The following is a 27754-nucleotide window of genomic DNA, read 5'->3' on the forward strand; positions in this document are numbered from 1 at the left end:
CTTAGAAACATCACTTTGAGAGACTGGTGAGTATTGAGAGGCTGTGGGTTGTAGGCTTTTGACTTTTTTGTTTTGTTTTGATTTTGATTTTTGTTTGATTTTGATTTTTTGTTTTGATTTTTTTTCTTTAAAGCCTAAGTCCTTTATTTTTGATTCAATGATACCTGTGTTACAGAAATAACATTATGAAACCTCCCTACAGTATAAACTTGTAGTGTGTATGTTCAAATAGCTTCCCCCAGCCATAAATAAGATGTCCCAACACCCTACATAAAAGGAAGCAAAGGCAATGCTCTGATATTAGTTTAAGAAACAATAACCTTTTAACTTTGTAAACTTCTCAGTAGTATGCTATATGTGATGCAGTGTACTATTTCATTTCAAATTTGACCAAGACCAGAACGGTATTTTTACTGATGGATGTTCAGCATCTCAAGTTTCTAACTGTTTTGCTTTGGGTTTTAGTTTAGATATACTCAAGTGACTCAAACTCTAAATTTTCTTATAAGTAGCAGTGGAGAGAAAAAGAAATAGAATCAGCAAGCTGCTTTTGAAGACCCATGTATAACTGATCTATGTGATAAGTAATGGGGTTTCTCTTAAGAAAAAAATATGGTGGTTTTGGTTTCTGCTGTTTATCTTGTAACCACTAAACCATTCATATACTGTGGCTGTTTATACATAACTCTAAATAACAGTTAAACCAAAGTGCCCTGCCCAAATTTTTTAATTCAATTTTGTCTCTCTTGTGTCTTTTTAGCAGTCTCCTCTTATTGCCACTCAATACATGCCACTTGCCTTTGTGGGGAAGGCAGGAACAATAATTACTAGACTTGAATCCTGCTATTGATGAACTACTGTTCTCCTTTTCTTGTTTTCTTTTCAGAGGAGGCCTCACTTGCCTACTTTTCCCCATATTTTGGGGTCTAAACTTTTTGGATGCTGCAATTGACTCATTTAAAATCCGCGTTGACTGCCAGAAAGAGGGTCTGTCCCTCTTTGCACAGCTATTACTGTTCTATGTGCAGCAGTAGCACCAGTGGCAGCATTTCCTCTCTTTTAGCAAACAGCTTAAATTCTGTTCTGCATGTGTTCCTGTCACTGGTTCATTCTTTCCTGCTGCCTTCTGCTTTTTCTCCACTGTACTCAAATTATCTTATACGAATGTAACGTGCCAGGCTGTGAGACGCTTGTATAAGATATCAGCCAGTATATGTTCCTGTTGTCTTTGCTGTAGGTAGCAGTGATGATGTGAGAAGTTAGATGAGGGATGAAGAGAAACAAGACTTGGACAGAACAGTTATTTGATTTTTATAGTAATGAGAATTACCTCTAACATGTAAGAGGAAAAGCTAAACAGGAGCATTTCCTGAAGCCATTTCACAGCTGGGGTAACATCAGACTAAATGTGAATGCTACTGCATGCATTTACCATATGATCTCTCAAAAGAGATGGTCTTAATGCATCCTGCACGTGGGTTTTCCCACTTCTCAGTGACTCATTCTGCAAAGTCAATCTGAAAACTGATTTTGTTGCTTCATATTTCACTGCAGTGTTGTGGGTTATTCTGGGGTGATTGTTAGACCATTAACTGTGACTCTCTGTATGTTGGCCTTCACAGTAAACCACTAATAGTCTGCACAGTAATAAATGGGCTTTGTTACTCAACTCCTTGGTGTTTACATGAAATTATGAAATGTGCCTCCAAGATGTTTAGTAAATTGTGAGTTCTGCTGGGATCCATCCAAATGCACTGAATATAAGATGGCCTAAACATAGAACCACAAAGCTGCAAATACACTTTGACAAAGGCAACTAGCAGGACTCCTGGGGCCAGGCTAAAGCCTCTGCAGATAATGTATCACTGCCACCTGTCAGTTCATACAGAACTGTGCATTAGGGTATAATTTTAATAAGTTACACTTCTCTCCCTGTCTGTGCAAAGTGACTTCAGGGTCCAAATGTTTTAATCCACCGCACCTCACAGGCGCCACACAGGTAGGGTTGCTGTTGTTGTTCCAGAACTCTTCACCAATCTCTCAGGGTTCCTTCAGTTCCTTTCAAAATACCCAATTTATGGCCCTGTACCTCAGCTGGCACTTGGTGCTCTCGGGGGCCTGACCGGGAGCCCTCCACCCTGCCACCGGCTGGGCTGCAGCCACCACCCGCATGGCGGCCCTCAGGGCGACGCCACACTCGATATGTCGGGAGCAAAGCCCCGCCCCTCTCTGCCCTCAACGCGCCCGGCGCCGGAAGTGGAACCGGAAGCGCGGAGGCACTGGCGGAAGTGGATGCGCAGGAAGCGGCTGCCGGGGTTAACCCTGCCCCTGCGGCCACAATAACAGGGCGGCGCTGGGCACAGGTAAGGAGCCGCGGGCTGGCGGCGGGGCTGGCTGACGGCTCCCCGTGAGCCGGGGGCTGCCGCCCTTTATCCGCTGGCCCTGGGTGGGCCCGGTACGGCGGAGCGGCGCCGCTGTCTCCGTTCACCAGCTGGGGCTGTGTGTCCAGCACGGCGGCCTTGGGGCGGCCCGGCCTGGGGCAGGTGGGGGCCGTTCTCCGGTGTGACAGGTCCTGAGGGAAGCTGCTATCCTTCCCGCTGCTGCCGGGAGAAGGGGAGCCCTGAGACACCGCGTTAGGGGTGGCTGCCGCCCGTGGTTCACCCCCGCCCTCCCCGCTGAGGGAACGGCGCCGTTTGGGCTGCTGCAGCGAAGGCGGCTGTGGGGAAACCTGCTTTTATATCGCTTATCCAGCAAAAATAAACTTGTTCTTTTTGTTGTTGTTTTTGCTCCTCTAGGTTGTAAGGAAACACCCCTTAAATTGGCGCCTGCCAGGCCGTCCCTAGCTGTTTTCTCCGCGTTTTGCTCTAAAGCGGCCCTTTCTGCGGGTCTCCCCGGGAGGTTTTAACCCTTTTAAAGTCGGTGTAGTAGTTACTTACCATTGAGCTGTTTCATACATGGACTTGCGCATTGAGTGTGAGAAAGGAAAACTCTGTTTTGTCAGCTTTATAAAGTACCTGAAGGGTGGGGGTTTTATGTTGGGTTTTGGTTTTTTTTCGTTACTGTTGCTGGTTTTTAATGGGGTCAGCTTCCTAATGTAGAATGAGATGGTAAAGCTGCAGACGTTAGCTGAAAATAATGTCAAAAGGAACATCTGTTTTCTAGAAACTACTGCCTCATAAGAGACTAGGTCATTCTTTTTCACTATTACTTCGTGGCAGGAGACAAACTAAGCTACAGTCCAAACTCAAGGGACAGATTGTGCGTGTTACATTGAAGTCTTACAGGATTCTTTCAGTCTTTTTCTCTGTATGCTGGTTAGTCTAATATCTTTCTTTCTCTTACCTTCCATCACAGTTGTTTTAATGCTGTCCTTTAGATGCTGCTGTATTGTCCTCCATTATGTGTCTGTACCAATCTAGAATTTTTTACGTGGTATCCTGCTCTCTGTTCAAATTAAGTCAGGTGACATTCACTGTGACTCTGTGTAATGCTGGTTTTCATCAGAATCCAGTCTCATGAGTAGCTTGAAGTCAATTTTTGGCTCTGTTGAGGTTGAACAACATTACAATGCAGTATTATGAGCGTAGTGACCCCTTCCAGTATGTACCAGTAGGAAGGGTAGTGTGTGTATGGGCAAAAAGCTCAGTGTCTTTAGCTTTGGCTGGAGATAGCCTATTCAGAGGAGCAGAGACATGTTTCATGCTATTCATGGGCAGAGGATGCTAATTTAGGTTTTTAATATCACAGTTTAAAAATAAAATTAATTATGACAACATACAGTTGTTAATTTAAAATGCGTATGCAAATGTGTGAAAGCACATGTTTTTCAATAATTAGATCACAGTGAGGCTACCAATATTTCAAATTTTATGCCAGCATAGAAATTCTATATGTTTTCTTTTTCATTTTCACAAGGTACTTTGTTTTTCTTCTCGGTTGCCACTTTCATGTAATGTGAAGCAAACACTGTGATATTCTTACATCACAGTGAATACCATAACAGAAGCATCTCTGTTAAGTTTTCCAAAATTGGTCTTTTTTTAAAGTTGTTTCTCCACTGAATTTTAGTATTCAACCTGCTAAACAGGTTTACTGCATTAATGATGCTTTACCTGACTTACTAGAAAGCATTCCTTAGCTAAAAAGCAGCAGTGAAGCCATTTCTCTTGCTGTTCATGCGCATGAGGTGTTAACTTAGTTATTTTAGTGTTAGTATTAAGTTTGTATTTATTGAGTTACTTCTTCCTTACTTCTTATAATTGATTCATATGTTTTTATATGAAACATACGATTGTTATTTCAGTCTTTCTTTGCCTATTGTGTGCTGCAGGAACAACATAGACATGAGCACATTAATTCAGTAAAGAGGAGAGGATATCCTGCACATTGTTGCTGAGGCAAGGTCTTTCAGTTTTTCTGGGGCTTTGATGTTTAACTAAGCAACCTGAGTATTTTATTTGGTATTTGGACCTCTAAGAAGAGCTGGTTTGAGCATCTTTAATAGGGAATTTTTTATTTTTATTTTTTTTTGAATGGTTGGTGGAAGCCCATTTTTTATGAAAGGAAAATTATGTATTTTTCAGCCAAACAGAAACTTTGAGCTTTTTTTTCACTAGAATGTCTTGTTGGTATTTGCTTGGTAACCTCTGTAGTCTCTGCATGGCTTTTCTGTGATTTGTCTTGATCACAGGATGGTGTCTCTGAAGACATTTTATTCACATTAAAGAATTGATCTTTGATTAAACCTGTAGTGGTTTTCCTCTTTGTCAATTTCCCTTAGCTTAGAAGGACTCCCTAGTTTATCTAATCATTGTCAGCTTATGTTTGAGACCTCATGTGCTAGGAAAACTAACTTGCTGGAAGAATTTTTCTTTTTGTTATTTAATTTATCTGTCCTGGGTCTTGTCTATTGGCACATTTTGCTGTTTTGTTGGGTTTTTTTCAGCAAACAGAACTTAACTGATGTTTCCTCCTCTTACTTTCTGTCCTTTTCTCTTTGAGTTGCACTGAATTTACGTAACATTGTGAATATTTCCTTTCATCAGAAACCATTGCAAATATGGGTCCCCGGCGGAAAAATGTGAAACCATGCTCAGTGAACAGGGAAGTCTCTGAGTCTACCAAAGCTGATGAGCCAAAAGATTACATGAACCAACTTTCTCATGAAGTGCTTTGTCACATCTTTAGGTGAGTGGCTTGTCAGATGTCAATTTATTGTTTATTATTATATTGTTTTCTACTTTTTACCGTTCTTACCTGTATTGATGCTTGTGTCACATAGTAGTCAGAAAGTTCAGATGTACCATGAGTGAACTGGTGGATAAAAACTGGATAAAAATGGAAGATAAATGTTTATTTCAGTCCCAGAATTAATTTGGATGCTTAGAAAATTAATTTTTATGAATGATAGAACAAAGAAGAAATAAATTCTTTAACTCTGTTCACCAGTGTGTGGTAACAAGTGCTTAAATATCCATTTCAGTGCAGAAATGTATCTCAGGTAGTACACAGTTGAGGTGCAAGATTTGAAATTGTTTCATCTGCTTTATACTGTGCAGAAGGGAATTTGAATGAACATATAGTCTTCCCTATAGCACAGTCCTCCAAAGTGTTCACTCATCTTATTATATTCAAAACAATGCCATACAGACAGGTTCTTTAAAAACAGTAGCTCTAAATGTTTGCAAATTGAGCATGCTAGTATGTACTAGAAAATTAAAGTACCTTTAATTAAAGCATGTAGAAACTCTTGTGGCAAATGGTTTGGTCACCGGTATTTAGTAGAAAACTAAAGCATCTCTCCATTTTAATATTATACTTGTACCTCAAATACTTATATTAAATGTCAAAAATTGAAATTCTGCTAAGCAAAATTTCATGCTTTATTAAAGTTCAGTCTGACAGTTCTGTCTGAATTAATATTATTACATTAGAAATAGATGAATTTGTGTAGTCATGCTTGGGATGTTCTTTTAGTTTGTAAAAAAAATTGAAAAGGATCCATCTTTGATAAATCAGAGGGGTGTTTTTTCCTCTCCCAAAGGTACCTTCCCTTGCAGGATATCATGTGCATGGAATGCCTGTCCCGTAAGCTGAAGGAAGCAGTTACTCTTTATCTGCGAGTAGTGAAGGTTGTGGATCTGTGTGCGGGCCGTTGGTGGGAATACATGCCCACTGGTGAGTAATACACTCACTCAGGATACAGCGTTAAAATGGTATTGATCAAAACTGCCTGTGCTGTGCTGCCATTTATAATGATGTCTGCAGGGTAAATTTTCAAGAGCAGTAAAAGGACTTAGCTGTTTAATTCCTTTTGACTTTTATGGGATTTGAGTGGCCTCCTTGAGTACGTGGTTTAGAAAACTCATCTGAGCGTGTGTGTGTGTTTGTGTGTATATATGTATTGGATATTGCTGTAGCAGAAATAAGGATTTTCTTTAGCAATCTGTAAATACAATCTGTGAATGTTTGATTATTGTAAGGGAGTTTATCCAAGGGTTAATCCAAGAAGAGGCTGTTTGCATGCAGGCAGGAAAAAATACAATGGAATGAGAAAGCAACTTATCCGCCAACACTTAACAATGTAAGAATAAATAAATTTTGATGTGATACCTCAAGCCAACTTCAAATCAATAGATAAATTTGGCAACCTAGGTCAACTATGTGAGTATTAGGATTTCTGTTGGATTTAATTTACACTTTGGGGATTCATTGGGGGAGAGAGGTGAAATGAGTGAATTCTAAGAGTCAGCAGACCTGCACAGTTGGATTTATTAAGGCCGATATCAGGTAGGTGGTTAGACCTAAGATAGCTGTAAATAAGGTAACTTACTAGTTTAAAATCCTGTTTGTGTTGTTTTATGGTAGAATGAAATGCTTTGCTTTAAGAAATGGTGCTGTTTCTTTGAGAACTGTGAGCTGTGGTGAATAATGATGAACTGCTCACAGATGATCCAGCTGGGCATTTTTGAGCCATGTAGCTGATAAATGGCATACCAGGAAAGACAACAGAGACAAAAGCCTGACAATCTGCAGAGGTGCTTCATCTGAGAAGGGAGAAAGTATAGTTAACCCTGCAGCCATGTAACTCCAATGAAGGAAACATATAGCAAGCCTGCAAAGCTCCAGGCAGAAGAGTATCTTTCACCATTGTAGAATTTATACTACCATGTAAAGAGAGCAGTGTATTTGGCTTTCCCTTTACAGCTAGGTGTCTGCTGTCACACAAATGCCAAATCTGTTGTTGTCATCTTAGGTTTCACTGATTCCAGTTTCCTAACGCTGCTGAGGAAGATGCCAGACATTGAACAACTTTATGGTCTTCATCCCAGGTATCTTGAAAGACGCAGAGTCCGTGGCCATGAAGCTTTCAGCATTCCTGGAGTTTTAGAGGCTTTGCAGGCCTGTCCAAATCTGCTGGTGAGTGGTTAGACTTGAGAGAGAACCTCCTTCAGCAGTTGAGGTGAGGCATGTTAACAGCAGAAGTGTGGCAGGGACTCATTGCTTACAGGGCTCTGTGTTCAAACCTGGGCTTTATATTCAGATCAGGCTGTGCAGAGTAGCAATTAATTGTGACCATATTTGCAAATGAGTACTATTTTCAGTTGTACCAGTGGGAATCACAGGTGCTCTTAAGTGCAGAAATAAAACTGATTCCTCTGCTTTTAAAAAGACAAGACTTGCTGCAAATGCAAAGTGAAATAACACACTGCATTAGGTATGGTGTGTTATTTAGAAGTTTACATGGGGAAGAGGATGTTATTTTCTTGAACTGGTGTTAGAGCATTTGCTTTGCTTCCTTTTATCCAGGGTGTTGAGACCTCTCATTTAGAGCTGGTGGAAGCTATTTGGACATACATGCCACAAGTTCACATTTTAGGGAAGTTTCGTAATCGTAATGGTGCTTTTCCAATTCCTCCTGAGAACAAGCTGAAAATTCCTATAGGAGCTAAAATTCAGACTTTGCACTTAGTAGGTGAGTGTGGTAATGGTGAAGTAGTTGGCTTCAACACAGGGGGATTTAGTGGCTTTGAAACTCTGCCAGATTGTAATTCTTTTTTAAGACAGGGAATTTGGCACATGGCATTTTAAAAGTATTAGTTGCTATATACGTGATAACAGATCCACAGGTCAAAATTTAGAAAAGCTGTGTTGACAGACTGAGGTGTTTCAAATGTTTACAGCTTTTCTCATAAGCCACAGGCTTCCTTGTAAAAGCCATAATGTAAATCCAAAGAAATTGATCCTGGAGTTCCTAGTTTAAAGCTTGTTTAAATTGTTTGTTTTGTTTATGTTTATTTGTAGGGGTGAATGTCCCTGAGATTCCTTGTATCCCAATGCTGAGGCACCTTTATTTGAAGTGGGTGAGGCTAACCAAACCACAGCCTTTTAAAGATTTCCTTTGTATCAGCTTACGTGCTTTTGTCATGAGGAACTGTGCTGGTAAGAGGGATTCACACATGGAGGGGATGTTTTAACATGTAGGAGATCTAATTCTGTTAAAGTGTGTAGGACCCAACTGTAAATGGAAATACTAGAATGCAAGATTCTGAAAACAGTCAGTTATGTTCATGGTGTTGGATAGAAACGTGTGCCTTTCCTGTACGTTATTTGGTGCTGTGTAGTTCTGTTGACCTCCTGACCTAGATGGATGTATGTGGACATTTTTTAATTCTCTAATATGATACATTGGTTTGTTCTGTGTAGGACCCACAAATTCTTTGAAGTATGTTCCTCTAGTGACAGGCCTGGCATCTGCTCGAAATTTGGAGCATTTAGAGCTGGTTCGTGTTCCATTTCTTGGAGGACTTATCCAGCACGTGGTAGAAGATAGCTGGAGATCAGGTATGAAACTTCCTATCCCTCATGCTTCAAACAAATGAATAAAAATATTAGCAGATACTGGAGGCATGTGAAGCTTAGCTTTTTTGTCTGTAACATATCATTTCTTGATCATTATTTTAAAAGTATCAAATTTGGAACTATGGTTATGGTGCTAAATATATCTCTGTATTGAGTATCATTTTGGTCTTTTAACTGCAGTTAACTCTTGATTTATGAGCTTCCAGCTGCATGTGTTGGTGAATTAAACTAGCAGGATGGGAAGGGAGTTGGATGCATAGGTGTTTCTATTGCTTTCCTAAAAAAGATGCATTATGTTAATTCACTTGTTAAGATAACAGTGGTGGAAATGTATAAGGCTTAAGGTTTGATCTGTGACTGAAGTGAAAGAATGTTTTGGGTTGTTTTCATTGTCAGGTGGTTTTAGGAATTTGCACACTATAGTTCTGGGAGCTTGCAAGAATGCACTTGAAGTGGATCTTGGCTACCTCATCATAACTGCTGCACGAAGGTATGGGCCATTAGATCTTTCTTTTCCCCCTTCTTCTTTTTTAAAATAAGTATCTTAGTGATGAAGTTCAAGAGCATGAAACAGCAGAACCACCTTCAAAAATTAAAAGAATACACATTTAAACTTTACATAGCATATCCTTGGTTAAAATAACTGGAGTTATGTCTGTTTCAGAATTTCTTTGTGTCATAATCTGCTGCCTTAGATTGATACCTGAAAAGCGCAATGCTGCTATTCTCACAATATTGCTCTGTAGCTGACAAATAATGCCATAAAGATAAAACAAATCTCCTCTTAATCCTGCCATCATTGAAAGAATGTTTTCATTTTATTATGAGAGGGCGTCTACTTCAGTGGTTTCTATGGTAATTGTGTTTTGGCATGCCTTTTAATAGGAGCAATTCTTAATTGCATTCAGGTTGCATGAAGTACGGATCCAGCCTTCCTTGACCAAAGACGGTGTTTTTTCTGCTTTGAAGATGGCTGAACTGGAATTTCCACAGTTTGAAACTCTTCATCTAGGATATGTAGATGAGTTTTTACTACAGTGTATGTAATATTTTTATGTATATATATTACTTGACAAATATAAGGATTAAATAAGTGGATGTGTTTTCAGTCATTTTCTATGAGTGATTAAAAAGAACATTAAAGTATCCATATTTTGTCTGCTGATCTCCTACAGCTTCAGAATATGTTTTTCTTCCTGAAATTAAGTGGGGAAAGGCTCAGCTTTATTGAACTGAAGTAATAACCTGATCCATTTTGCAAAATCGGACTAAATAGGGAGTTAGAAGATCATGCTATAAAAGGCAAGTTTCTGAAATTCACTGCTGTGCTACTATCTTTTCCATAGGTAAAATGACCAATGGAGACTTAGTGAAGTATGGCTTGGCAGATGTGGTTGAAAATCCGGGGATTATTACAGATATTGGTATGAAGGCTGTAAATGAAGTTTTTTCTTGCATCAAATATCTGGTCATTTACAACTGCCCACATCTACATAACCCAAATAATTGGATCACAGGTACTGCACACTTTTAAAATTTTGGAGATATTATATGAATTGCTGTGACACTTAAACAGGATTATTCTGCTCATAGTACTGCATGTTCTGTGTCTTAGTAAGTGCAGTAGATGATGCTTGGTTTGGAACCATAATGATGCTGGTGACATTCAGAATGGAGATACAAAAGATGTCTACCCTAAAAAGGGTATAGTGAAAACTGAGATAGGAATCCTTCAGGAAATGCATTTCTTCTTTTCTGCAGATCATTCAAGGTGGACCCGACTAGTTGACCTCACCCTGGTGCGATGCCATGCAATAAAGCTAGATTCTTTTAGTCAGTTCATTGAGTTATTGCCAAGCTTAGAATTTATTTCTCTGGACCAGATGTTCCGTGAACCTCCTAAGGTGAGTCAGGGAATGGTTTTGCTTTTATTGTTGCCAGCTCATTGGAAATATGGTGAGCTCCAGTTGTTATGCATTCTGTTAAAAATTGTCATTAATTAAATAGCTTGGTAAATAAATTACTTTGGTTTGCAGTTGCTGTTGTCATGATATGTTAGGGAGAATGATGCTGCTTGTACAGACGGGAGCAGTGGCAAGGTATGATCTTGAATGAATATGTGACCAGGAAATAAGACTGGCATTGATTCTGTATTTCTGTTGAGGTCTCTGCTGCTACTTCATTTTGCTGCTGCTTTTTTTATGATTTTTTTTCACACTTTGGGATTTATTTACAATGGCAAGGGGTTTTGAAGATTTTTGTAGTGGTGAATTTGAGGCGCTGTTCTTTTGGAGTCCCTTCCAGGGCTTAGGAATTTTATTTCTTCGTGTTGTCCCCTCTCCCACAGTGTAACACAAATCTCTGTATCAGCTGTTGTAACGTAATGAAAACTGCCCACATAAAAACCTGCTTTCTTTGATCATTAATTCTGTCTCGAGGCTACTGTGTTCTGGGAAGACTATGTAGTCTGCTATTTGTATTGATGTAATATGATTTTATAGCAAATGAAATACCATTTAGTAAAGTAAGATTATATGCTTTGTGGAGTTCCCTTTCATTAGGAGCTTAACATAGTGTAAGTTTTCTGGGTTGCCCAACTTAAAATAGACCTCTGCAATGTAGAGCATACGGAAGTATTAGGGACAGTTTCCCTGTTCTTCACATGCATATTATTCTGCTGTCCTGGATACTAATGGCAGAATGCTTTTTCTATGGGCATTAGGATATCTTGTTGAGATATTGTGTCTGTGTTTTCAAGTCTTAATAGTTGCTGTTTGCTTTCAGGGTTGTGCTCGTGTGGGCCTAAGTGCAGGCACAGGAATTGGTGTCTCATCTGCCCTTGTCAGCAATCAGAACTCTAACAATGACAATGACAACAACAACAACCACCAGAATAACAATAATCCAAACATCCACCACAACAATCACCAACACCCAAATGATCAGAATGAGGAGAATGAGCTGCGACAAGATGGTCAAGTGGAGGAGCAGCAGATTGCAGCTGAGGGTAATTTCTGATCTCTGGATCCTTTTTAGGAAGTGATTTTATTTGCATTGCCACTTATGTAGGGTCCTAGAGAAGACAAATATACATTGGAAGCTTGTGGCATTTTCAGTTCCTGGTATGTAACTAACCTTTTTCTGAGGGCTGTCTGCACATCTGATACCTGTGACTTAAAAGCTGTCTTTGTACTGTATCTAATAGTTGTTATGGACACATTGCAGTTCAATGATATGTGTCAGTGCAAATGTTAGCAATGTAGAGTTTCAATGTGATACTCATCTGTGGGAGTGTGAGTGTTTTCTAGGCTCCTCTGGTCAGAGCTGGGAGTACATCACAGTGTCAGATGGTATGTTTTTAAGTTTCCCCAGCAAAGTCAGAAGTTACCCAGGTTATGCAGCTTACTGCAGTAGAACAAGACTTCTGATGAGGAGTGGAAAATTTGGGGAAAAGTAAACCCCAAAAGTTAGGATGGGGCCTTGGCTGGAGAGGTACAAAACAAATCTATGAGAGGCTGTGCAACCTAGAGAGTCACTGAAGGAATCAAGGCAGCTGTTTCTTACTTCTTGATTCTGTGACTCTCTGTGGGTACTGGTTGAATTCCTTCTATGCTTATGAGCTCTGTTCCTTCTGTTTCCTCTTCTTGACCTCACTTTAATCTTTTCAGCACTGAATGAGATGGAGGAGGTGGCACAGGAAGAAGGGATGGCTGCTGGGCCGGGCCCGAGTGAGCTCCCAATTCACAGTCAGGCTGTTGTTCCTATGGAGATTGATGAAGAGCAAGCAGGTAACTCTGAGTTTGGAGTAAAACTACCTTTTGGAATCCTCTTCTTGAGAAGGGTTAAACTTTTCAGCATAAGTCTGGTTTTGGATGGTTTTCTTCAGCTGGGTTGTATGGTGTGTTTGCAGTAATGCTGCTAACACAGCTTACTGCTGTGAAGAAATCTCCTCTGTTCTAAAGCCTGTTTTACATTCTCCAGTTTTCTTTTACATATGGAGTAAAATATCTTGATCTTCAAAGTGTTATTTTTGTGCCCAGTATAATAGAAAACTCGGAAGGGCTGAATGAGCTCATCATGTTCCTGTGTTGGTGTTAATGGCCTGACTTATTTCACTGCAGCATGTGGAGTCTTTTTTGCCTTTTTTTTCCTTCCCTCCAAGCCAAAACAACTTGTTCCAGTATTAATTAATTTGCATTAGTAACACACATTAATGACATAAGGAAGTCTTGATTCCTTTTATAGTCACTATTTGCTGGACAATGTAATTTTCTAGTAATTAGCCAACAACATGAAGTGACACATGCATATGCTGGATCTGTTCACTTTTTCACAGTAACTCCTGAAAAGGTTATTTAACTTCATGTTCATTTCTCGTGTTATTCACAGACAGATACATCATAGTGATGGGCTAATGCACTTGGTTAGTAGCCAAGAGAGGTAACTAAAAAAGCACATTTATACAGAAGCTTTGATACTTCATGCGTTTTCTTCCCACTGGTCGTCGTGGGATTTAGAAGAATAATTGCAGATGTTCTGACCAACATTTCTGCCTTTGTGGTGGAGGTTTCAGGGACTGCTTGTAACATGCGGTTGTACTGTTACTCATGCTATTGTGGAAGAGCCTTTAAACTGTTCAAGCAGAGAAACATTACAGAAAACCACTAGTTTGTCTTACATTGTGACACTCTTCTAAACTAGAACACTTTAATGCTGAAATGCAGTGTTTTGCTCTTATCTTTGGATTTTAATGAGGGAGCTACAGAATGGGTGGCTAGATTGAATCAATCTTTTGTCATTTTTTCAAACACTTCTGAAAAGTTCTTCAGCCCTTTATCCAGCTTGGCTTATTTTTACATGAACTGTTGGCATTTTTCTGCTGTTTTCAGGACCAAGTGGCATTCAGCCTGTTGTAAAAGCAGCACCTATTACAGTCCATGATTCAGACAGTGAGGATGAGGAAGAAAACGTAGGGACTTCAAGAGCTTGCATCTCTAACAACATTGCACAGAATTACTCCGATGGAGAAGAGAAAAGCAGAGATCCAGTAGAAACTAGAGAAACTTCAGGTGTGGAACAGATGGGTTCCTGGGCACTGTTAAGCAATATTTATTCTTAAGCTTCTATTTTTCCATCTTCTTTTTTTTTTTTTCCTAACTTTGTCACAGGCATGCTTGTTTGTTTGCCTCCTACTCTTTTCTTCCTATTACAAATCTAGAGCGAAGGTGTAAGGACACAGCTCAGCTCCAATCACATACTTGCTATACAGAAACACAAAAATGGTGGTGGTGCAGTGATTTGCATGCAGTAACCTGCAGCTTCTCTTTCGGATTTCCAAGTGCACAGAATTTATCCCATCTGTGAAGCCAAATTTGCAACTATGTTGTCTGATTCATCTGTCAAAGCACTGCTGTTGAAACAAAATGTGACCACTGGGGCAAATGCTTGAGAGTTGCAAGCTGACTTTTGGTCCATGGTAGCCCTGGGGGAGTGTTCTGAAGGGGAGACTTAAAGATCAACTTTGCTTTGATGGAAGCTTTGAGGATTAGTTAGAATTCTCAAGCTGATGTTCAGTACTGTAGCCTTCACTTCTGAACAGCCCTGACTATTACAGTGTGTGTATATATTGCTAATAGTAATAGTAATATATGTATTATTATGACTCATTCAGATTCAGAGGCCTGGGACTTCATGGTAGTGTATGGCAACAATACAGAGATACAGAAAAAGACATTTCCTGTCTTTTGGGTGTTTGCTATAAGCTGCACATCTGTGACATTAAGTCTGAGTCCTGGGTCCAGTGCCATATGACATACGCCCTTTCCAGCAACAGAAATGACATGCTATTTCTTGTAGTTTGCATTCTAAATGAAGTGGTTTTGTACATATGCAAGATAGGAGGAGGCTGAATTGTGATCTATAAGTAGTTGACAGATGAAGTACATATACTATTAAGCTTTAATGAATATTTAATTAGCTAAGCAGTTAACATAAATATCCTGCATTGTGTAGGACTGAGAAATGTACTGATCTGGCTTAAGTTTTGGAAAGCCTAGGATATATCAAAGCTGTAATGTATCAAGTATCTTCCTATTGTAACTAGCAGTCTCCCTACACATCAGTCCCCCTGTCATATTAGTGCATTTCAACAAGGCTGGTAGTTTTCACCTTGAAATCTGTAGAGTGCTGTGCTTATAGCATAGATGTCAGTTCTGGTTTGAGGGTTGAAATAACCTGTGATTGGAGACGATTTGCATAAATATTTGTTGTGCCAATAAAGTCTTTTTCAGGCGTGGTTTAGTGTAATTAGCTGAGAGGATTAAGACGGCAGACATGAAGTTCCAGTTGTGTTTGTACGCTATTCATCACTATGGGTTTTTTATTCATCTGTAAACTGAGACTTACTGTTACCTATTGGCACCACTTTCCATACCCAGGAGGGGGAGCTAAGGATTGTTATTGAAAGCATAAACTTTAGGCCTGTCTATGTTTAATTCCTCAGATTTAGTCCTCATATTTAAGAAAATGGAAGCCTATAAGCAGCATGTTCTTCATATTTTTGTGCTTTGGCCTTTTTAACCAGTTAGCTGCTTTGTGAAAATAGTCACTCTGGCAAACATGTATCTCATTTACTGACAAACACCCTAGCATATGACTGCAAAAATAGCTAAAAGATACTACAGATATCCAGCAACTGTGTAGGGATACTATTAGTTCCCATAACATGTGAATAGATAGCAGCATGGTGTGATAGGATTTGTCATTGGCCTTTAAGCTGCCTTCTGTTTTAAGTAGTGTATCACAGAGTAGCATTCAGCATTTATTTCAGCTGTGGTTTAGGTTGTCTCATTGCTCTCTCTTGCTTAACTCTTACAGTGAGTGGTAAAGGCAAGACACCACTGCGGAAGAGATGTAGTGCCAGCCAAGTGGGCCAGACAAAGCAGTTACATACTGAGGAAAGCAGCTGTGAAAAAGGTTGTCAAGTAACAAGTGAGCAGATTAAAGCAGACATGAAAGCAGCAAGTGACATGCCTGAAAGGAACAAAAACAAAGATTCTTACCCAGTTTGCAGTAATGCCACAGGATCAATGGGAGCATCCAGCTCCTGCAGTGCTGTTTCTCCTAGCCCTGACTCTGCACAGACAGCTAATAGCCACTCTGCTGACACCAGTCCAGCAGCTGGAGATGAATCCAGGCAGTGTGCCTGCTCACCCTGTAAAAGTGAAGATTCCAGCGACAGAGAGACTGAGGAGAACTATGTTTGTTCCAGGTGTACCTGCTACAAGCCACGGGATGCACAACAGAGGACTAGAAGGTGTTGCGATGGGGAATGCCCATCCACAAGTGGAATTTGCAGGAATGGACAAAACAGCACTGGATCAGATTTTGCACTTAGGACTCTGCCGAACTGTAGGCCTCTGGGAGAGGCAAGTGATGAGAGGACTAGTGGGAGTGCATGTAAGACTGCTGCTGAGGGGGAGAGCACAGGCTCACAGCAAAGGAGCTGTGAGATGGAGTATAAAGAAGAGTACCCTCGCAGGCCACTAACAAGAGCTAGAAGCAGGCTGTCCCATGTCCCTCTGGTGTCGGAGTCAGGTATGACCTATATGTATGTATTAATGTCTGTGTAAACTGCTGTGCTGGCATAAGACAGTATTGAACAGCTGCATCAGCCACAGATAGTACTGAAGTTTAACATGAAGTTTATTCATTAATAGTTTTAAAGTAAGTGGTTTGTCAAAGGGTCAGAATGTTGATGGAACAGAAAAGACTGACCGCTGCCATAGCTAGGTAAAGTAACAGATCTCTGTAAAATAACACAGTGCCAGTGACTTTTTTTCCCCATGCAAGTATCTGTGTGTGTGTTATCCATATATGCTAAACAGTGTTTGATTTGCTCGTTTGGAAACCAAATGCAACTTCTTTTGACAGCTTCTCTCTTCCTGTGAAGGCTGTTATTCATTGAAATGTAAGACTGTCTCCCCCATTAAAATTCTCCCTTTTAAAGGAAGAAGACAGCAGGTATGCTCAGATGTTAGCAAAAAGGCAAAAGTTTATAGCTGATACTTTATCAACCATTGAAGAAGGCCATAATTATAATTGAGCTAAGCTTGTGCAGCTGCACATTGGCTTCTACTTCCAAGTGTATAAGGCATTGTGATCAAACTTGTTGAAGATTGTCCTTTTATTAAATAGGTTTATGCTTCACATCATGTAAACCAAAGAAAACAAGGAAATAAAACCAAAATCCTGAAGGGCTGAAATGAACCCGGAAATGTTGGGAGAAAAGAATAGATGTGAGAGAAGAACTTGCTGTTTCTTCCACACATACTTTCCAAAATAATCATCTTAGTCTGGCGTAGCCCACTTTATAATTTCCTCTTATATCCAGGATTTTTTGCTGAAAATATCTGGCAAGTAAAATGAAACAGAAAAGTGAAATGTGCTAGCTGGAGAACTGTGTGCATTGGAGGTAAAAAAAGATTGATGGAAGTTCATATCTCTGTTAAGATGGAATGATTCAAACCCAGTATGTCCTAGTATTATTCCAGTTTATCTTAATATTTCCAGGTGTTAGTGAAATCTAAATCACCTAGAATATTGTTCTGTAGCAAGATGCATCTCAGATTGAGGAAATGATCCTGCTGTTAAAATGTCTGTTTTCTACCTTGCTCCATTTTTGACTAGTAATTAGCATACAAAAATCAAAAGAATATTTCCTTTCTATCATCATCCATTGCCAAAACATGAAGTGAAGTCAGTCAGATCTAAGTATTAAATTAGGGTATCTTTCTGAAAGTACTCTGTTTTCATGTTTCAGTTATTAGTCAGGAAAAAGATCTGTTCTGCTCGTGGAGAAAAATTTGTCAGTATTTTCTATATTTAGGCTATACAAGTCAACTGTTTTCCCAGCTCCATACAATTATGTGTATGTCTTACGCACTTACTTTCCTCTTCAAAGCATCAGATACTAGCTGATGCTTGAGGCAGAATATGAGACTTGATTTGTCATTTTTATCTTTTAAAACTGTGTTTAATACGTAGGGCAGTGAGGCTTCTTCTACGTGGCTGTTACAGTGCTTTTCTTCACTAGCACAGTATATAAACTCATTACAGTATAACCTGAAAACACTTTGTTACAGAGTTGGAAATGTTTTTTGCATAAATTGTCTAAAAATGTGCCTTGAATAAGTGCTTTGTGTTATTCTAGCATAAATGGCATTGTGCTTTTCGGCTCCTGTAACAAACCTATGTTTGATAGCCCTATTTTTTTTTTTTTGATTCTTAAATTATTTACTCATATTAAACAGTGGAATAAGTCAAATATTAAAAGAGTGAAATTTTAAAAGCATCATCACCCCAGACTGACTGAAAGATGACTGAAGTGTGTCATTTTGATTATTACTTTAGTAAAAATGTGAGCCACTTTTGTAAAAAATGTGGGTTTTTTAGCTTGATTTAGTTTGCATTTTGTAGGGAAGCAAGCTTTTCACATTATAAAAAGTGTATTATGGTAAACCTTTCTTTGAAGATTTCTTTGCCTTAGGCTGCACCTTGAGCAATTCCACACAAAATTGGAAAGTTAAGGAAGTATTTCACTATGTGTAGATACTCTAGGAACTGTCAAAAAAAATCCCTGGGGATGGTTCATGGGTGCCACAAGTATATAATACTTCAGTATTATATCTTTTAACCTGTGGATTCCCTAAAGCAATAGCCTGAATTCTGGAGCTCATGGGCTCAGTGAATGCCACATGTTAATTAATAGTTTGCATGTATTGGTGGAATTTGATGATGATCTTAGGAAAAGAGGTATTTTTTTAAATGTTAATGGTAGTATAGCATGGAGTAGTTCATATATAGTTTCTAATATTTTGCACTTATATCTTGATTGTGGATTTTTGAACATGTCATATATTTTAACAAAAAAGTCAAAAGAAGTTTAATTTTAGTAAAATATGTTCTTGGTTTAGTAAAATCAAGAATGTATTCTTGTGATGTTAATCACAGAAAATTAATGCTAGGGCATTTTTTTTCTCTATAGGAAGTAAGGTTGGTCGTCTGTCATAATTGCTTTTTCAAAGCTTCATCTTTTAAATCAAGGTGGAACTTGATGTCATTGGTGCATGAAATGGAGTAAGAAGCAGTTCGGGATCATCAAAGAATTTTATACCTGGGCATCCTTTGCAAAATTGGGAAGAACTTACTGATGGTCATAAAGAGCAGGCTTTTAAGTAGTTCGAGATTATTTCTAATATTTAGAACATTACTTTAAAATGTAATTTAAAGGTATTTCAGTTCTCGTATTTATCAAGGATATTGTCTTTGCTGAAGAGAGACAAGTATAACCTAACAGTTCATCTTTTCTTGACTCCACATCCGTCTGTGATGTTGAGCTTACAAGTTCAGCATTCCTGTGTTTTCATCTGTGAAGAGCCCACCCCCTGTGCCCAAATTATTTAGTATGAATGATTCAGAGCAACAAACGTGAAAGTGTGTTTTTGTGCAAGGAAGAGTTATTTTGCATACTCAGGTATTTTGGCTCCTTATGTAAGAAGCAGATTTCGTTATTGGACATTTTCAGCTGTGGAATGCCTCTGTTGTTGTCCTGAAATGTATACAAAGGAAAGATTTTTCTGCTTTTCTGTTCCCAGAGGTGGCTAAGACAAAGCCGCGGCAAACCACAAAGCGGAAAAGGACAGCTGACAAGTCCACAAGTACAAGTGACCCAGTTATTGAAGATGATCATGTTCAAGTAAGGTCTTTTTCTTTACTTGCTACAGGTTTATTAGCTGGGGATGCCAATGAACAATGATGTGATTATGCAACCTTATCTTCTGTATAGAGCCAGATGAGTTATAAATGATGTTGCTGCTCTCTTTCGTCTTAACCACATACAGGAAATTTGTCTGAGGTGCAGCAATACTTAGACTGGCCCAAGAAGAGCAAAGTACAAGTTTAAACTTGAAGTTTGGTCAGATGCTCCTGGCTATAGTGCTGCAAGAAGTCCTGCCTTCCTGCAGTGTTCTTGATGAGCAGGGGGAAAAAATGTATTCTCTGGCATTTGTTTTTGAAATGACAGCACAGGCTACTGCTGTTAAAGGAACCGCAGGATATGTAATTACCTCTGGACATAGCAACTCAGTTGTTGCTCTGCAGACTGGAGGTTCTCTTATTATATAAGTAACATGAGTTAACTCTTCTGGACTGAAGATTAGTCATGGAAAGAGAAATTGCAAGGTCTGGCTTTACTGTATACCCAAGGCTTATATTCTGGCAGAGCATGAGATTGCTTGAGAGGGTAACTCTGAACATCAAATTTTACTTCTCTTCTGAGCTCCGCTGTAGAGGAACCTGCCTGTGTTTATGTTCTTGTCTCTGTCCAGTGAAGAACTTAACCTCACTGCTACAAGATAGCTTTTGTGAATGTGCCCCAGAATGCTTTTCTGGTTACTAGGATGCATTACAGCTTTTGTAGTTAGAATAAAAGATATTTTGGGATATGTGCTTTTTCATCAAATATGTGATTTTGAGAGAACAGTTTTGTGGGGTGGTTTGTGGGTTGGGTGTTCTTGTGTTTGATTAGAATCCCGTTAATACCCTTCTGTAGCTGGCAGTATCTTAGTTTTCCTTTTTTTTTCATCCTGTCATAGATATTTTTTATTATTATTTTATTCTTTTTCACCAGGTTCTGACTTTGAAATCCAAAAACCTTGTTGGAATCACCTTGACCAATTGTGGCATAACAGATTTGGTACTGAAAGACTGCCCTAAAATGATGTTCATACATGGTATGTAATTAATATCATGCATCTCTCCTCCATTTGGCATTATTAGAAGTTTCTGTAAGAATTGAAGTCAGTCCACTGCTTATTTTATATTCATCAGTTGCTTTGCTATGTGTCAGACTGATGCTTATAATGCCAAATATTACTGCTTCTCAGTTTGGCTGCCTCTTTCCCTGTAAGTTGTAACAAGTTTATTAAAGATTAACATCTGAAAATCAACAAATGAATTTATGTGACAGGAGGATGGGATGTTTATTGAAGAGTGATAATACAATAATTGGAAGTTGATTAAATGAACTCGATACCTTGTCTTTAATCTCATTTCTTCCTACTTCTGTAGATTTATTTATTTTTTTTTTTTTAGCTGACATGATGATATTTTCCTCCTTGACGTGATAAAAACCTGTTTTCAGTTATGGCACTTAGGCTGTACTAGATTCACATGCCAGGGTGTGTGTGTGACTAGTCCTGTATTGCAGCATTGGATCATGTATTGTTTTCTGCAACATCTACATTAAATAATACTTTTTCTTCTGAAGTGAGGTATCTCTACATAGGGAATGAAGAAATTCTTTCTTTATTCCAGAATAAAAAACACACTTCTCAGAAACTTCTGAGAATAAAGTATTTCTCAGAGCACACATTAATTTTGAATTGAGCTTTTGTTACATGAGCAGCAGTGATAGAAAGGAAATAGCTTGATTTTCCATTCTGTGGCTTCACAATACTATTTGGTCTGATTTTGAAGTCTGTGGTTTTCAATTGTGGCAGTCCACAGACCATTTCAGGGGCCTTTGTGAATTGAACTAAAGTCTGAAAAAGGTCATTGTTAGATTTAATTCGACACGGCCTTCTAAAAGGACTTTTACAAGTTCACAAATAAAAAGTTTAATCATAATGTGGAAGAAATGGACAGCTAATCTGTTTCTTCAATATCCTTAAGTTGCCAGCTAGCCAAACTACTTCAATAACTGTTAGTTACATTACTTGTTTGTCTTCAAACCAGTTGGCTCCTAAGGTTCATTTCTTTTAATAATTTTGTTTGTCGATTTATAGCTACCCGGTGCCGCGTATTGAAACACTTAAAAGTAGAAAATGCACCAGTTGTCAATCGGTTTGACTATGCCCAGTGCAAGAAGTTAAACATGGATCAGGTACTAGATCAGATTCTCAGGATGCCACCAGAAAGAAACCGGATCATTTATCTTCGTCCAATGCAGCAGGTACACAGCCAGCTTTCATTTAATCGTGAACAGACCTGAAGTTCTGCCTGTATTCTTTTACCACTCTTGGCTTCATGTGTTTTTCAATAACCCACGAAATGGAGATGTTACAATAACAGAAATTTGAGAAACTTGTTTATTAAAACTTTAGCCTATCAAGGCTTTTATTGCAGAATGCAGTGCCTGGATGATACTGAATGTTAAGACTTAATGCTACTCTTTCCAATATTCATTTGCATTAGAAGATCCTGTAAAAAATTGCACTGAATTCATTCCAAACTGAATAACTGAAAGTAATAAGAACCTAGATGTGCTAAGTCAGCTTGAAGGTATTTATAAGCAGAAGCATGATATAGGCATTTGGAATCTTTAACTATGTCCTGTTAGATTTAGTAACAGCAGTTACTGTTTTGAATACTGCTTTGCTGCAAGCTGCATCCTCTTCTGATGCTAAACAGTATTGCAAAGACAGTTGTGTTACTGGGAGCCACCCTTTCCACCGTCAGACTGTGTAGGAGATGTAAACACTGACGCCTAGTGAGTTGTTGAGGTCATTTGACAAGTAATTAAGAGGGTTTAACTTAAGATCTGGAATGCTGGGATTTTTTTTACTTTATCACTTCAGCCAGAGCATTCTGTATTGTACTCTGATGCTGCTTCCCTCATGCAGAGGAATTATTTTTCTGGCTTGGTTTGCCTGACCAGTGAGGGAGGGATGATTTGATATAAAATCAGCTTTTCTTTGAAACTAAACCTCTTGCTTTAGCCCTTAGAAATGCCAGAGACAAATTCTAAGAAAGTGAATGTAGTTTAGACCATTATTACAGAATCCTAGACTGGTTTAGGTTGGAAGGGACCTGAAGGCTCATCTGGTTCCAACCCCCTGCCACAGGCAGGGACGCCTTCCACTAGACCAGGTTTCTCAAAGCTCTGTCCAACCTGGACTTGAACACTTCTAGGGATGGGGTAGCTACAGCTTCTCTAGGCAGCCTCACCACCCTCACAGAAAAGAAATTCCTAATGTCTAATCAAAATCTCCCCTCAGTCAGCTTAAGGCCATCCTCCCTTGTCCTGTCCATACAGGTCCTTGTCAGAAGCCCCTCTCTAGCCTTTTTGTTGGCGCATTTAGGCACTGGAGCTGCTCTAAAATCTCCCCGGAGCCTTCTCTTCTGCAGCTGAGCCAGCCTAGCTCTCTCAGCCTGTCTCCAGAGCAGAGGTGCTCCAGCCCTTGGAGCATCTCTGTGATGTCCTCTGGACTCACTTGAGCAGGTCCACGTCCCTCTTGTGTTGGGGACTGGAACAAAAATTATGTAATTTTATAAAAGTTTACTTACATACTGGAGTTGTGAAATGCATCAGAAAATAGACATTTCCCATCATTCATTGGCAAAGCTGCTCTCAGAAAGTTTTACTCTGCTTAGTCATGTATTTAGCTGTGTGTGCTGTTAAAATTCCTTTTCATTGGACATGTTCCCTCAGAATTTGGGGGGTTTGATGTCTGCTCTTGACTTTAAAATCACATCTTTTTATTTCTCTTGGTTACAAGTCTGTTTGCTGCCCTTCACAGGTTGACACGCTGACTCTGGAGCAAAAGATATTTAGTGGCCCTTACCCATACCACATCTGCATAATTCATGAATTCAGTAACCCACCTAATGTTCGCAATAAGGTGCGCATTCGGAGTTGGATGGACACAATAGCAAATATCAACCAGTGAGTACTTGCCCTTCAGTAACTTCACAAAAGAGGCACTCAGTGCTGAATCAGATTCAGCAGCTTCAGCTTCAGTCCAGCTGTAGACTTGGCTGTATTTTGTTAGCCAAATAAAAACCCAGTTTGTTGTTGAATTCTAGATGGTGCAATGTAGAATTTCAATGTCAGTCCGTGTTTTGTATTAGGTACATCTTAAATAAACCTAACCATACAAAAATACTGTCGAATTCTCTGATTTGGTTCAATCCAGCAGTGATGCAGTTAAACATTGAACTAGTCAGGATGGCTGAGGGGTTATCTTCAAACATGAAAACAAGTTTCTTTTATTAAAAAAAAGAGAAGAACTGATTTACTCCAAGAAGGAAGGTTCGTTTCTGGGGAAGATGATTGTTTAGTTGTGGCTGTGTTGGATTGTTCCTTACAGATAGAAAGATATGCTTAAAAGGTAGCTTAATTCTCATCTAAACCTTACATACTCTCTATGCTTACTCTCAAAAGCGAAGGGATTGCATACTGAGTTTGTGTAAGGGTCTTAGAGGAGTGTTTTTGTAGATTCAGGCTCGTTAAAGGAAAGGTTGTGTAACAGGATTTCTCATTTGGTTTCTTTCCCTTCTGCCTTCACATTTCCTATCACTGCTGGCTGTAATCTCTTCTTCCTCTCCAGAGAGCTTATTAAATATGAGTTCTTCCCTGAAGCTACACGAACTGATGAAGACCTGAAGAAATACACTAAGTACCCTTGGGGACGAGATATTTACACTCTAGAAGGTGAGTGTTTATAGAGACCTGGAAGCTGATGATCAGTTTCTTGCTAAGATAAGTGACTTTGCATCAAGTTAGAAGAGACATAAATAATAACTATTATGAGGAAAGTGGAGGACCTTTGGGGAATTGAAGTGAGGAGGTGCTTTTTCTGCATTACAGTCACCAATTTATGAAAATCAGTGAAGTTTACTTTATGAAGAGCACTGATGCTGCAGGAGTGACATTGTCCTCTTCATATCCTCATCCTGTCTTCTAGGCATTGTGGATGGTGCCCCTTACTCCATGATTACTGACTTCCCATGGTTAAGATCACTGAGAACAGCAGAGCCAAACAGCTATGCTAGATATGACTTTGAGGATGATGAGAGAAGTGAGTAATCTTTTTTTGGATGTGTTCAAAGAACTTTAAGTTGTTGCTTGGTCCTAATGCATTCCTTTGTTTTTCAGTTTTCTAATTCATATGAACTATCTAGTGCTTAGCCTAAAAATGTGATGGGTTTGTCAAATCCAGAAGAATGCATGCATCTAAAACAAACAAGGCTAATGTGATGTGGTCGCAGGAATTCATGTTCTGTGGACTTTTCTGGCATGAAAGGTTAGCTGGACTACAGCCTCTGGCTTTGCTTTGGGAAAGGTTGTTACGATGGGCTGAAGAGAGTCCAGCAAAGAGAACTGAGATTCAGAAACTTGTGAGAAATGAGGAAGGAACTCTGGAAACAGAAATTATGTGGGTTTAGGATAGATACACCTCTTTCTATTTTGGAGCTTGTCTTATTATATTATAGTGGGCAGTTCCTAAGACTCAATGAAGAACCTTGCTTGGTAGCAGGGAAAAATATGTTCTTCCACTATTTTAATTAGGAAAATCTTGGAAACTCCTTCATTTGAGGCATTTTTAATTGACATAGTTTTGGCTCCTGTTTTTAGCTCCAGCTCAAGGGAATGAAGCTCAAGAGAATGAGGAAGAAGTCTTTTTTGGCTATACGTTTCTCTGATCTTTTGTTTGTGTTTTTTGTTTCTTTGTCTTGTTTTTATTTAATTTGGAACTCATTCATAGACTTAATTTGAAACTTATCTGAAACATAGACTTACTTGAAACTGATTCATAGACTCAGTATGTAGTCTGTGCTATAATAAATATATCTGTGTTTGATTTAAAAGAATAAATAGATTAAATATGATGCTAAAGCCATAAAGAAAAAAAAGACTCTTGCTTTATCTTAATTTCTCTTGTTTATAAAACATTGAAGTGATCACTGAAAACATGAAAGTACATCAGACCTATTTGAGGGGGGAAGGCTTTGTTACCTGTTGGGGTTTCCTTCACTCGCAGACATATGGACTTTGTGTATATTAGATCAGTATTGGAGCTATCAAAAAGTTTAAATAAGGGGAATGCAGAATTCTTTCTGCTTGAATAATATTCCTTAAGTGGAGTTGCTCAATGGAAGATTTTTCTCTTTGCTTTGTTTTCTAAGACTCACCTCATTTAATGCAAAACAGACTCGCTTATAAATTTTGTTACAGGAAAGATTCTAGTTCTTGTTCTTATGTGCCTTCCACAGCTACAATTTATGCGCCCCGAAGGAAAGGGCAGCTGTCTGCAGACATCTGCATGGAAACAATAGGAGAAGAGATCTCAGAGCTGCGCCAGATGAAAAAAGGTGTATTCCAGCGTGTGGTGGCCATCTTCATCCATTACTGTGATGTCAATGGTGAACCAGTAGAGGATGATTACATTTGAGTGGATACTGTCCTTACCCTGTCATCATCTCTCAAAATTCTGATTGGCTCTGCTGGCCAAGAAAGCAGGTGGATTCCTTCCAAATGCAAAGCATTTTCATGAAACACATATTTTGCAGTTGCTCTCACACAGTTTGGAAAAGAGTATGTAGTAAATGTATAATGAAAAGTAAAAATTGTATACTAAGATTTGTACATAGAGAAAACAAAAGAAAAACTTCCTAATACCAAGACTTTATTTCATATGTTTATACAATTTAATTTAAATTTCATTTTAATGAAGGCCAATAATTAGAAACAGGGAAGAATATTTGAATTTTTCAGCCCATACAATTCATAAGAGTATTTTTTGTTTTCTTACAAACACAATCCCATTTGCTGTGTTCAAAAGAATCATCAGAGTCTCTTTTAATCTGTGCCTTTTTCTTGAGCATTTAAGAGTTCAGTCTGAGTAAACCTGTTGAGCATAATCTTTGTGTCTGGTGTGCATTTTTCAAAGGGAAAGAATTACTCTACAGCTGTTGCAAAGAAAGCCAAAACCAGAAAAAAAAGAGTGAAGTTGATCTGTGGTAATTTCTAGAGCTCATTAAAAACATTTTTGGGGAAAGAAAAAGCTTTTAGTACCTTGGGAACAGAAGATATGTTCCTAGAGCATTTTGTGCCGTTAGGTTTTGTTTTGATAATGTATTTGATGCTGTAATGTGAAAAATAAGTTGATAATTGTTGCTTCCACTCTCTTTAACATAAATCTGCACACACTAACTGGCTGAAAGCCCTGCTTTCCCTTAAGATAGGCAGGAAAAGGAACATGTTATTGCTTAGTTATAGCTGTGTCAGTACAGGAGCCATCTGACTCAAAACCAGTGAACTTTTGAGCTGATTCATGCACACTCATGAATGCAGATTTTTCCCATACAGTCAGTAAATAGCTGCTGCTTTTTGCCCCTGACTACTTGTTTTTATTGTGTATAGGAAATGCCTCTGGTTCCCAGAGCATCTGTGGATGGTTTCTGTATATGACCAGAATTTGCTGCAAGTCCAGTATACAGGTATAAAAATGCACATATAGTTAGTATTAAACTGGGTGGCTTGTGTGCTATTAGTAATGTGCCATGTGAGGGTGGGAGAGCTCTTAAAGGCAAATTTGCCATGCTGTAAAACACTGTGTGCATACAACAGCTGTGCCTGCAGAAATGGACCTTCTCACGTGCCCTACCATCAGCTGTGGCAGCATTCATGTTTTCTTAAAGTTGCTGCGTTAGCAGCCTAACAAGTGACAGTTTGCTAACTTACTGTGATGAAACCCACAGAGCAGATTAGTTTATACCACGATATGATTTTACACATAGTTGTTACGGATTTTAGGTTTTGAACTTTGGTATAAATATGACTACTGGGGATTTCTATGATGCTTCTCTCTGTTGAATTGAAGAGGCAAAACTGTTCAATACCGCCTAGGTCCTTCTGTAGAAAATCTCTGAGGTAATGTGGAAATGGAAATATATTAAAGGAAAAGAATCATACTTAATGGAAGCAGCAAGATATTTGCTACACTAGCGTATCTCTTGCCTGTGCTCTCTCTAACTGGAGGTGGGGTGCTAAATACCAGATAATGATGTGAATACTGAGAAATTTGCTTTAATGCAGGATCAAAGTTAA

The 27754-nt window shown here is 38.9% G+C and overlaps 1 protein-coding gene across 10 annotated transcripts; it reads left to right on the top strand.

Moving 5' to 3' along the window:
• Window positions 1-26565, top strand: FBXO38 (F-box protein 38). 10 transcript variants are annotated; one of them, XM_065690470.1, is made up of 23 exons: window positions 2378-2543; window positions 4331-4397; window positions 5046-5187; window positions 6044-6177; window positions 7256-7419; window positions 7810-7975; window positions 8305-8442; window positions 8707-8844; window positions 9259-9352; window positions 9771-9901; window positions 10209-10379; window positions 10624-10766; window positions 11647-11869; window positions 12531-12650; window positions 13752-13931; window positions 15739-16458; window positions 19518-19618; window positions 20552-20654; window positions 21708-21874; window positions 23442-23587; window positions 24252-24355; window positions 24609-24722; window positions 25918-26565. In XM_065690470.1, the coding sequence occupies exons 3-23, from the start codon at window positions 5060-5062 to the stop codon at window positions 26094-26096; spliced, it is 3564 nt and encodes a 1187-aa protein (XP_065546542.1). In that variant the 5' UTR covers window positions 2378-2543; window positions 4331-4397; window positions 5046-5059; the 3' UTR covers window positions 26097-26565. The 10 variants fall into 10 exon arrangements, with proteins under 10 accessions (XP_065546547.1, XP_065546541.1, XP_065546549.1 ...); XM_065690472.1 differs by lacking the exon at window positions 2378-2543 and adding an exon at window positions 2796-2973; XM_065690473.1 differs by lacking the exon at window positions 2378-2543 and adding an exon at window positions 3139-3314.
• Window positions 26566-27754: the final 1189 nt, after the last annotated feature.

Source organism: Lathamus discolor, chromosome 10, assembly GCF_037157495.1.
Source record: "Lathamus discolor isolate bLatDis1 chromosome 10, bLatDis1.hap1, whole genome shotgun sequence".
Lineage (NCBI taxonomy): Eukaryota > Metazoa > Chordata > Aves > Psittaciformes > Psittacidae > Lathamus > Lathamus discolor.

Excerpts from the sequence above, each read along its gene's own strand:
- FBXO38 (XM_065690475.1), top strand. The coding sequence starts at position 5,060 with ATGGGTCCCCGGCGGAAAAATGTGAAACCATGCTCAGTGAACAGGGAA. Across the intron at positions 7,976-8,304 it reads TCAGACTTTGCACTTAGTAG|GGGTGAATGTCCCTGAGATT; the intron begins GTGAGTGTGGTA and ends GTTTATTTGTAG. Across the intron at positions 13,932-15,738 it reads AGAAACTAGAGAAACTTCAG|TGAGTGGTAAAGGCAAGACA; the intron begins GTGTGGAACAGA and ends TAACTCTTACAG.